This window comes from Schistocerca gregaria, chromosome 6, assembly GCF_023897955.1.
Source record: "Schistocerca gregaria isolate iqSchGreg1 chromosome 6, iqSchGreg1.2, whole genome shotgun sequence".
NCBI lineage: Eukaryota > Metazoa > Arthropoda > Insecta > Orthoptera > Acrididae > Schistocerca > Schistocerca gregaria.
In genome coordinates this window covers 332016080-332028130 of record NC_064925.1, presented here as the reverse complement: position 1 = coordinate 332028130, position 12051 = coordinate 332016080, and the positions used below count along the sequence as shown (strand labels likewise).

General features: G+C 38.2%; 1 protein-coding gene across 6 annotated transcripts in view; it reads left to right on the top strand.

Annotated features, from left to right (window-relative positions):
- LOC126278964 (muscle-specific protein 300 kDa) overlaps positions 1-12051 on the top strand; it is a 1270985-nt gene that overhangs the window by 1136009 nt on the left and 122925 nt on the right. For all 6 annotated transcript variants that reach the window (XM_049979256.1, XM_049979254.1, XM_049979257.1 and 3 more), the window contains 2 exons: positions 10069-10179; positions 10310-10483. In XM_049979256.1, coding sequence (XP_049835213.1) covers positions 10069-10179; positions 10310-10483 — 285 coding nt within the window. The remainder of the gene's footprint in view (positions 1-10068; positions 10180-10309; positions 10484-12051) is intronic.

Below are 12051 nucleotides of genomic sequence, written 5' to 3'. Positions count from 1 at the left end.
TCATGGCAGATAAAACTGTGTGCCGGACTGAGACTCGAACTCGGGACTTTTGTCTTTCGTGGGAATGTGCCCATGAAAGGCAAAGGTCCAGAGTTTGAATCTCACTCCAGCACACAGTTTTAATCTTCCAGGAAGTTTCATGCTGCAAGATACTTCAGTAGAACTCTCTGTATGAATCAGAAGTGCTTTTTGTGTGTATCAGGAATTTTATGGTTATAACTAGCTCTTCCACAAAAATAACATGGTGTTCAAAGTACTGATAGTACACTATCAGCCTTCTTTCTTCTCTTGCATACTAATAAGTAACTAGTTTTGCAGAGGAAATCTTCTCATTAAAACATTCAGAATATAATATTATTGCTGGCAGCACAAATAGATATCCATTTATATGGAAGCTATAATTAAAATTCTGTGCTAATTTTGAATTTATTTAGATAATGATTTTTCTCCAGTTGAAAATTTTAATAATTTGAATAATTCTACTCAGGAATTATTCATTTGCACAGCCATTAACAAAATACAGTTCAAAATATGAAGTGTTATCCATCAGATTGTTAGTACGTATGACTAGGGTGCATATAACACGTTCGTTGCAAATTCCATTAATAAAAGTACACGGGAGAGAAATTTTAATGATTTACTACTACTACTACCACCACCACTAATACTATTTAGTTTCTATAATTGCAGGAAGAAAAGTAAATTATTGTTTAACTTCAGAAGTTGGTTTTTCATTATTGTTATTTAATGAAGAGGAAAATATTTGTAGAATGCTGCTTGTTACAAATGCACTGAAAAATAAAAAATAAATTTAATCAGGAATCCATTACTATACCAACTGAGTTCCACAGATATAACTTTCTAAAATCGAAATTATTTGTGTTTAACATACAGTCTTGCTTTTTTCAATTTAATATTCCAGTCTGCTTAACTACTAATGTAATGCTGTTTTGTTGGTAAGGTTTTTTCAAATTTTATTTTATGCGTTTGAACCATCTTGCTTATTGTCTGGTGTTTCTTCATATGAACATTCAAAATTTTCATGTGAATTACTAATGAGGAAATTATGTCAGTAAAAGTGGATAAATTGTGACTCCTATAGAGAGGTACACTTGTTTTCTTCACTATTGTTTATAGATTGTGCGTGAGGGAGATAAATGAAAGCTGAGTCATGAAATGCCATGTATTGGCTTTAAAATATAACTGAAATGTTTGTAACAGTGGAAATATTTTGTGAGATCATTTTCCTGCAGCTGCCATTATATTAGGTAATAACGTGAATCTGTCGACGCTTTTTATAGTTTCTTTGAGAATCATGTTTCACTCCTTCCTGTGTAAAGTGTTCTAGTTTTCTGATTATTTGTCTCTAGAAATCTGATCCAAGGTTAGGTGTGTTGGCATTTAATTCCCCTCCTGCTCTTCCATCTCTTGTATTACCATAAAGCACTTCGTGTACTGTTAGTATTCATACGACCTTATGATTTCATTTTCTTGGTCGATGTTCTGCTTTTTAGAACCTAGGTGATGATCTCTTTCTCTTATCACATAAATATGTCATCACTTACAGCTAATACAAAATTTTAATTTGGTAAAACAATTTTGTCTAATTTTTGAATATATTGAAGCTACTAAATTGTTGCTTTTAATTTTGTGATACATTATTTTTCAGATTGCCGATGTAAATATTCAGATCATTTGAAGAATATACATGGTTGTTACTTCCTGAGCTTTGTTGGCAGAATGTTACTGTCTTTTTAATTAACCAACAACAGTGACACACATCTTGTGAACCTCAAAGAATATCACGCTTGATGAATCTTTAACTTGATTTCATCAGTGATAAATATACATTTTGAGCAGAACATCAAAATATTCATTTTTATTACATTACTCAAGTTTACTGCCAGTGTGAAAATGTGATATGTAAAATTCCTCATGAGCATTGCAATGGGGGTCGTAAGTTTAAATAACAAAGTTATGTATTTAGAGAACGTATCCCAGGAGACAGTTGGAATACAAGTAAACAGATATGATGGTAGACAGAAGAGTATTGCTACACTATCCTGATATGAGTTAAACTAAATGAAACGGACGATATAGATGTGGTTTGTTTGGTGTTCTGACCAACTTCCTAGCATTAAGAGCTCAATTGTACCTGTTACACAAACTGCAAAACACTGTGTGTGTTGTAACTCTCAAACATTGTCAGTGTTTTCACTGATGATTTGTTATCAGAACTGCTCTTTATCACATTTAATATAAACTGAGTGGCTCATGATTTTGGGAACATACTTTCTACTATAGTTCTGGTCTGCAGCCTTATAACTTTGGAATGGAGAAGAACAAAGTTAATGGAAAGCTTAGAGGGAATGTATTGTACTTAATGTTCATATCAGGAATTAGCGATTTTGGATGCCCACTTCCAAATATAAATTGTTTTATCATATTTAGGATGGAACCTACTTCATAATTCCCCTTGTTCCTGTACTACGACTCAATAAGTGGGTGTTGTTATCAAATGACCTTCTTCTCTGATGTCATAGTTCTGTGCAGAAGATTCACAAACATTTTATATGGTTTTGGTATCTTTCGTTAGGAAATTGTGTCCAGGTTTACGGAAATGTAGGTAACGTGAAATAAGGGAAAGGGGCAGCCCCTTCAGGTCCCTATTTTTTATATCGATAGTCTTTTTCACGTCATACTCCTGAACTATACGATCACAAAAGTAAAGTGTTGCCCTCCCACATCCACCCTCTGGAATATACTAATGACTTTAAAAAATGCTTTTTATAACATTTTACTTACATTTTATCAGTGTCACCATGACCGTGGAAGTCTGAGTTTAGATTGTGTGTGTGATTGTGGTACTTTTACTTGTTTAGGAACTGGCCAGATATTTCTAACTGCATTTGATACAATATGGAAGTGACAAATTACACCTAGGTTCCTTTTCAGAAAATGAAAGAAACAAAGTTTTTTAAATATGTGTGACATCTGAAGATCTTCACACAGAATGTAAAGTGAATTGATTTGTATGCCATGGCATAAACATGCGAGCATATCAACTCACAGAATAAAGTGAATTGATTTTTGTCATTGCCCAGTGGTAATACATTAGTGACATTACAGCAACAATGAGGCTTTTATGAAATACCATAGTTCCAGAATTTCTTTATGACAATCACAGTAATTGTAAATTATTTTCTGACTATTAGGAACAACTATTTGTGTGATACCTCAACCTAATCCACTCGTGATACAATATAGTAGGTTGACAAATAAGTCCATAGCATTTTTACCTAAGCTTAATAAAAACAACTAATACACATGAATTTAGTCATGAATAATATATTCTCCTTCACTTTTTACAGAAGTTTGCCAATGCTGAGGTAATATTTAGATCCTGCAACTATAGAAATCACATATTTTTGAGGGGAAGAACTTGTTGAGCAATGTTTGGATTATCTTTTATGGATGTGCACAGATCTCTGCACAGGGAGTTGATTCTTTGTTTGGGCTCGACTATTCCTTTCTTTTCCTTACAGTAGCATAAGTAATGATACAGTAGAGGAATGGTCAGCATTATTCACAAGCCAGTTGATGATGAGCAAGCAGACGTACACATATGGCTGCTCACAAATTTTCGTGATTTTGGCTTAGAGCATGTGGTGCCCATACACTCAATTTTTGAACATTTCCAGATTGCTTGCACATGTTGCATGATTGTAGAATGATCATAGTTTATCATATTTGCCAGTTTTCATTAACTTTGACGTGGAAAGTTGTGTATTAATGTATTAAAACAACCTTCGTCAAACCCTGAAGGTCGTCCTGAATGTGGAAAGTTACTAATGTCAAAGTGATCCTCCTCTTGTGGTGCTCTGTCCAATGCAGTTGTCCCCAAACACAGAGCAAATGTTTCTGGTTGCCTCTGTTGCTGTCACCCCTCTACTAAACTCAAACAGAAGAGTATATAAGAAATGTTCCGATTTCTTTATGTGGCACTCTATATTCTAGCTCCACAACTCCACTCACCATGTTCAAATGACATAATGGTGATATGTAAACTCAAATAGCAACAGTGAACTACAAATAGGAAGCAACAATCAGTAAATAAACCTATTGCAGCTGGAGTGCCAATATGCCAAAGAAAAACACTATGAACTTATGCATCAAACTGGCATATTTAGTCATTAGAATACTGTTTTTTGTGGACATTTTTATAATTGCAACTGCAGTTTTTTTACGTAGTTTTCAAACTGGCAGTAACAGCTGTCTCCAGGCTGCCATGATGCAACATGTATTTCTAATTATATTCCAGATAATATTTTGTAAGGAAAATTTTGGCAGAACATAAGTAATTTAGGAGTTGGGAGACCACTCACCAAATAGTAAAAGCATTAAGTCATCAACAGAGACATACAAAGAGAAAGAAGATTTGCTAGCTTATGGAATAAATTTTTTGTCGGGTTAGATTAGAAACAAAGCTCACAAGTTTTGTTTTTCGTGTGTGCCTGTAAATGACAACACTACTGCTATTTGGTGTGTGGTCTCCTTTACTGCTAGATTATATTCTGTTTCCCATAAAGGGTGAAATTGCATTTTTTCTTACTCATCTTTGAAATTTGTATGTGGATGAGAGTGTTTTCAGTTTATTACTTCCCGAATAAAAACAGTATTATGGAAAGGATAGACTGCTACTCAACATATAGAGGTGGCGCTGTGTTGCGCACAGGCACAGTGAAAAGACTGCTAAACATTTTTAACCTTTCAGCCAGAAGACGTTCTTCAGAAAGAGAAAACACATGCACATTCACATAACCACAACTTATACACACATGGCAGTTGTCTCCAGATTCTGGGGCCCAACTCAGTCCATAGTGGCTGGAGTCAGTGGTCATGTATGTATGAGTTGTGCTTGTATGAATGTGTTTGTGTGTTCTATTTCTGACGAAGGTCTTTTGACAGAAAGTTTAAATACTTAGTAGTCTTTTCATTATGCCTGTCTGTTACTCAGTGCCTCCTTTATATGGTGAGTAGCAATCTATTCTTTCCATAGGATTGTTGTTTTCTCAAAATTATGAAGCTGTTACATCACTGTGAACAGTAAGACACTAATCTTTGCCAAGATTAAAATCCATTTCATGTGTTGGTCAAAATAGGAAGGGGTGTTATGGAATTATTGGGTATAACTTATGAACATAGGTTAAAAATGCCGACGTAATCCCCAGATACTTAAACTGTGAATTAACTATTTACCTATGCTCCATTTTACCTGAAGTTTAAAATATATTCTGCAACACACACTTTCTGTGAGACTTGTTCAAAAATTGTAATTCTAATTATCCTAAATATAAATAAGAGTTTTTCCGTAACATTTTAGAACCAGCAACTTCAATCTGTCACCACATGGGACATTCAAGCCTCACCACAAACATGTCACCGAGGCGGCATCATCATACAGTAAAACCCGTTTTAGGGTTTCATACCTCAGTCACTTACATGACCGCTTTGTTGTTCATCTGTCTGCCTATCTGCCCAACAGTTAAGAACCCTTATTCAAAGGAATGGGTATAGGTATCAAGTTGAAATTAGTGTCGCATACTGAGGTCTATGGTTTCTAGGCAATTTAAAACATTTCAGCTTCTACATCAGTTCAGTCAAAAGATATAGCCATTTGTGTCACATATATCAATTCACACAAACTTGCTCATTGAAACGTGGAGTACAGCCCATTAATCTAGTATCACGAAATTTGACAAGAAGCAAGGTGTAACGGTGCAAGTAAATGGAAAAATAAAAAAAAAAAATGTTAATTTGTTGTTATATCATACCAGTCAGTTTTATTTCATTTGTTATCCACCTATCTGTCTTTCTGTTAAGACCCCTTTTTCTCTTAAACTGATAGGTGTATGAAGTTGAAATTTGTGTTACCTGTTGTGGTCTGTGGTCCCTTTGCGTGTAAAACATTTAAGCTTCTAAGTCAGTGCAGTCGAAACATACTGCTATTTATGTCACATATACTGATAAGTTCCCAGAATGAGATTTTCACTCTGCAGCGGAGTGTGCGCTGATATGAAACTTCCTGGCAGATTAAAACTGTGTGCCCGACCGAGACTCGAACTCGGGACCTTTGCCTTTCGCGGGCAAGTGCTCTACCATCTGAGCTACCGAAGCACGACTCACGCCCGGTACTCACAGCTTTACTTCTGCCAGTATCCGTCTCCTACCTTCCAAACTTTGCAGAAGCTCTCCTGCGAAACTTGCAGAACTAGCACTCCTAAAAGAAAGGATATTGCGGAGACATGGCTTAGCCACAGCCTGGGGGATGTTTCCAGAATGAGATTTTCACTCTGCAGCGGAGTGTGCGCTGATATGAAACTTCCTGGCAGATTAAAACTGTGTGCCCGACCGAGACTCGAACTCGGGACCTTTGCCTTTCGCGGGCAAGTGCTCAGGAGTGCTAGTTCTGCAAGTTTCGCAGGAGAGCTTCTGCAAAGTTTGGAAGGTAGGAGACGGATACTGGCAGAAGTAAAGCTGTGAGTACCGGGCGTGAGTCGTGCTTCGGTAGCTCAGATGGTTGAGCACTTGCCCGCGAAAGGCAAAGGTCCCGAGTTCGAGTCTCGGTCGGGCACACAGTTTTAATCTGCCAGGAAGTTTCATACTGATAAGTATTTATATAGATAACAAGAAAAAAGTTGTTGAAATTCTTGATCCTGGGATGGATGATCTATCTGTATACATAATTATGTAAATAAAATAGAAAGAAACTTCCACATGGGAAAAATATATTAAAAACAAAGATTCCAAGACTTACCAAGCGGGAAAGTGCCGGCAGACAGGCACATGAACAAAACACACAAACACACACACAGAATTACTAGCTTTCGCAACCGATGGTTGCTTCTTCAGGAAGGAGAGGGAAAGACGAAAGGATGTGGGTTTTAAGGGAGAGGGTAAGGAGTCATTCCAATCCCGGGAGCGGAAAGACTTCCCTTTGGGGAAAAAAAGGACAGGTGTACACTCGCACACACACACACACACACACACACACACACACACACACACACACACACACACATATATATCCATCCGCACATACACAGACACAAGCAGACATATTTAAAGGCAAAGAGTAAGGCCCCATACTCTTTGCCTTTAAATATGTCTGCTTGTGTATGTGCGGATGGATATGTGTGTGTGTGTGTGTGTGTGTGTGTGTGTGTGTGCGCGCGAGTGTACACCTGTCCTTTTTTTCCCCTAAGGGAAGTCTTTCCGCTCCCGGGATTGGAATGACTCCTTACCCTCTCCCTTAAAACCCACATCCTTTCGTCTTTCCCTCTCCTTCCTGAAGAAGCAACCATCGGTTGCGAAAGCTAGTAATTCTGTGTGTGTGTTTGTGTGTTTTGTTCATGTGCCTGTTTGCCGGCGCTTTCCCGCTTGGTAAGTCTTGGAATCTTTGTATACATAATTAAGTTTGTATAGAACCTTCAGTGAGTGAGTCGTACCGACACTTGCCCATATCTTTTTTTAAGGCTTAATTCAGCCAGGGTTTTGCTCTTGTGTGATAGCCTAGACTGCACTGTTTGTTCAATAATTTTCTTAGAACAATGAGCTAATTTTCAAAAGCTCTCTGGTTGTTACAATCTTCACTAAGAAATGCTTTTAAGAGATGAAACCAGAGATATCTCACTGCACTGTTCTGTTGAGACCTTCAAATTGTTTCTTTGAGTGAATGATTATTGTGAGATCAAGAGTTATGGAGAGGATTGATTGCTTCTCACTATAAAGGTTACACATTAAGCTTTTGGTCAAGCTTTCATCAGAAAACACACAAACACACACACACACACACACACACATTCATATTCATGCAAGCAAGCACACCTCACCCACACATAACTACTCTCTCTGGCTGTTCAGGCCAAACTGAAACTGAAACACATCAAACCGGAGCAACAATCTGTAGTGGAGTGGGGAAGGGGGAAGTATAGCAGTATGTAGGTGAAAGAAGAGGAAATGGTGCTGCTTGGCAGAATATGCAGGGACTGGAAGTGACAGACAAGGCTACCTGGCGCAGGGTCAGGAAGTGCGGTGGGAAGAAGAGAGATGAAAGGAGAGGACCAGAGAAGGGAAAAAGGTTGGTGAGTGCACAGTGAGGACGAGGGGTGTTCGTTGGGGGGGGGGGGGGGGTGTGAAAGAACTGGGAGGGGGGAGACTGTTAGGTGTAGTGTGTTGGGGCAGTAGGTTACTGTAGGTAGAGGCCAGGATGATTTCAGGAGTGGACAATGTGTTGTAAGGATAACTCCCATCTGTGCAGTTATAAAAGCTGGCAGGAGGAAGGATGGGTGAATCCAAATGGCCTGAGTAGTGAAGCGGCCATTGAAATCAAGTGTGCTAAGTTCAGCTGCATGTTGTGCATCAGAGTGGTCCACTTTGCTCTTGGTCTTAGTTTGGTGGTGGCCAATCATTCTGTTGGATTACTGGTTGATAGTAATACCAGTTAAAAGACTGAACAATGATTGCAACATAGCTGCTTTCACAAGTGGTTCAGCCTGTGGTGGAGTAGGCCATCAGCAGGCACCCAACAGCTTCTTTCTCCTTTTTGCTGTCATCTTCTCTCAACTCACGTCCTCTCACCTTCATTGCACACTGCTGTCTGCCAATGCATCCATTGATGTTTTCCCTTACTCTGCTTCTCTCCTTTCCACTCCCCCATCCCTTTCCATCCACCACAGCATCCCGATATTGCCCCAGGTAGTTTTGTTTGCCACCTCGAGTCGCTGAACACTCTGCCAGTCAGTACTGGTTCATCTTCCCGTACCCATACACTGGTAACCCTCCCCCTTCCCCGCTCCACTATGGATTGTTCCTCTGGTTTGATGCATTTCAATTTCTGTCTGCTGGACTGAGCACAGTGATATTGATCATGGGTGTGTGAGGTGTGAATGCGTCTGTGTTTTTCCTTTCTGATGAAGACTTGGCCGAGAGCTTAATATGTAAGTCTTTTCATGTTACTATCTGAACTCTGGGTTCATCTTTAAGATGAGTAGCAATATATCCTTTCCATAATTTTTGACTTTCCAGCCTGCACTTTCCATTGTTTGTTTGTTGTGAGAGCTGTTCATCCTTTATATCAAATTATTTGTAGTTGAAGGCAACACACAGGTTCTTTGTAATTCATTAGATTGCTGTCTTGCAGAAGTGTATATTAGGAAAACAGTATTGACATCCTAATGGTAGTATGTGTAAACTTTAATGAGAACACATTATTACCCAAGCTATGCATATGTGATAGGTTTACAATATTATAATAGAGCTGACAGTATCAGAATTATAAATGCATAAAGACAAAATTGAAAGTGAAGTTGAGAACATTTGCTGGTGTTCTTCCTTTATCATAGATTGGATGGTTATTCAGTATATGGAAGTAACAATATGTTATTGATTATGAGGATGATTAATATGCTTGAAATTGGAGTAGCATATTAGTAATTTAAACTAATTTTGTGTAAACAAAGACACATGGAACAGGGCAAGCTTGGTTTTTAATTAAGAGAGATAGAATTGTTAAAGCGAAGTGGAAAAGAATCAGTGATCCAGTTGCATGCAGCAGTTTGTATGGGGCTACAAGAGTGGGAAGAAAAACTACCAGAAATTTCAGACTACAGGAGAGGAAAAAATGCCAATAAGATATACCTTAGTGGAAAAGTATACATTTCTAGAGAATAGGGAGGGAGTTTCTCAAATTGGCAAATCTCTCTGTAGTCTCTTCAGTAATTAGAATGGTTGTGGAATGAGTCTTGGAGCTTCTTCTTCCTCTGTTTACAGGCTAACTTAATCCCGTATTGTAACATATTGCATGGCTTATATCTATGATACTGATGAAGTATTAGGATATGACAGGTGTTGGAATACCTCTGTAACAGAATAAGAATGAGTAAATCTAAAAATGGATCATGGCTTTGTGTTCAAATATTGACTTGGTGCATGTGTAGAGGCTTTTTCATTGTAATTCTGTAGCCTTGATTCAAGGAAATTAAAATTTATTGAACTTACATATTTCAGACTTCAATTGCTTCAGACACTGAGAACCTGCAGAAGAAGATAGAAATTTCAGAAAAGGATCTGAGTAGTTTACCAACAGATAACCTCTTGAACATGTTGAACAGCATCACAGTAAGTACATATATTATCAATAATATTTAATACTAGATAGCATTAATTAATTAATTAGTTTCATAATAACAAATTTCAACACTTAAGAGCAAATGTTGACGTAATTTTCACACTTGATATTTCCTCGCAGAAAATCATAGAAGACTTGGAAGAGAGAGAGCAAGAATTAACACAGTTAGAACGTTTGCTGCGTGAACTGCCTCAAGATGTGGAATGTCAGTCACTTACAGCAAGTCTCTGTGGCCTTCGCACTCACCTGTTAACTCTAGTCTCAAATGCTGAACAGAATCGGGCAACTGTTGAGGTACTGATACAGATCTTTTTGAATATAATTTTTTGTATGTCTTTTAACTTTGTCCGCCCTTGATCACTGGGTTGTTCAATGAATTTTTTCTTAAGTGTTTCTTTTTTGTTACCTTGTTTTGTCATTTAACTGGTCAGTGCCCCGTAACAATCAGATTCAAAAAAATAGAAGTGTAAAAGTTTTTCATACTCTACATTCTACATATTTACAAAGTTGTGACTGGGGAATGTCCATTCTTTTGTCACCATCAATTGATGAGAATTCTGAGAACATATTAGTTTAATAATCTGCTGTGGTGACTTAGCTTGGTTGCTGCGTAGCTACATTGCTCTGCTCAAATGAAATAGATAAGGCAAACTTGTAAAAATGAACAACTTTATGGGTGCGGGGGGTGGGGGGGGGGGTGGAGTTGTAGGTGTGTGCAGGAGTGTACTTGGGAAAAAGCTATTCTCAAGATTGAATCTACTATAGTACAGGAAAAAGTAACAATCAGCTTTAATTAACAAACCAAATATGTTTCATTTTGCTGCATGACTGAAAACTTAAATGAGCAAAGAAGTTAAGACAGAATCAACTACCTCATTTGCAAAGCAAAAACAAATGCTATGAAGATGATAATGGTCACTTTTTTCCAGAGACCACCTACTTTGGATGTCTAGTGTGCTGTTTATTTATTAGTTTGTCACTGGCTAATTATTTTTACTCAAGAATACCTTTGTAGAAGACTCTGTTCAGGGATAACGTCTTTAATTTTAATTCGGAAACATTTCCAATCCTTCCCCCCTCCCTATGCCAGTGAATTGCCTGTACAGTTTTAATTGGGTGGGCTTCAGAACACACTTTGGTAGGGATAGGAAGGACTGTGGGTGGGATGCTCCTCAGTTCCAGGTACGACAATAAGTAGTCGAAGCCTTGGTGATGGAAATGGTTAACTTGTTCCAATCCAGGATGGTATTAGGTGATAGAAGAGGTCGTGGAGTGTGCTTCTTTGCAGCTGGTACCAAGGCATTGGTCAAAAATTAGGGGAAGTTATGGATATAGCACAGGAAATTAGTCTGTAGATTAGACTTGGGAGGTAATGCTTGAATGTGAAGAGTTCAGCATACTGAACAAAGGATTGCGAGTCGCTGCAGATGTGGTATCCACAGGTGATCAGAATATATGGGAGAGAATTGTTAATGTGAAATGGGTGGAAACTTTCAGAAGTAAAGTAACTTCGACAATTAATGGACTTAATGTGGAAAGAGGTTTGCTACTAAAGGGTTACATGTCAACATCCAAGAAGATGGCACACTGGACTTGAGGAGGACCAGTTGAAGCAGATTTGGGAGTGGGGTGGGGGGTGTTGAGGCTGTGACGCTGGATGAATGAAGATGCAAAATTTTTGTCCTGGAACCACGCAGGATGGCATTGGAGGGTGCCAGCCAGGTGCCTTGGTCATGCCACAGATTTCTTTGTACATATTCCCTTGAAAAGGGGAATACTTAAGCATAAGGGTGTGACTTGTCAGGTCTATAAGGAATTAGGTGGTAGGTTTCACAATGACCGAATATGATTATGCGCAATGA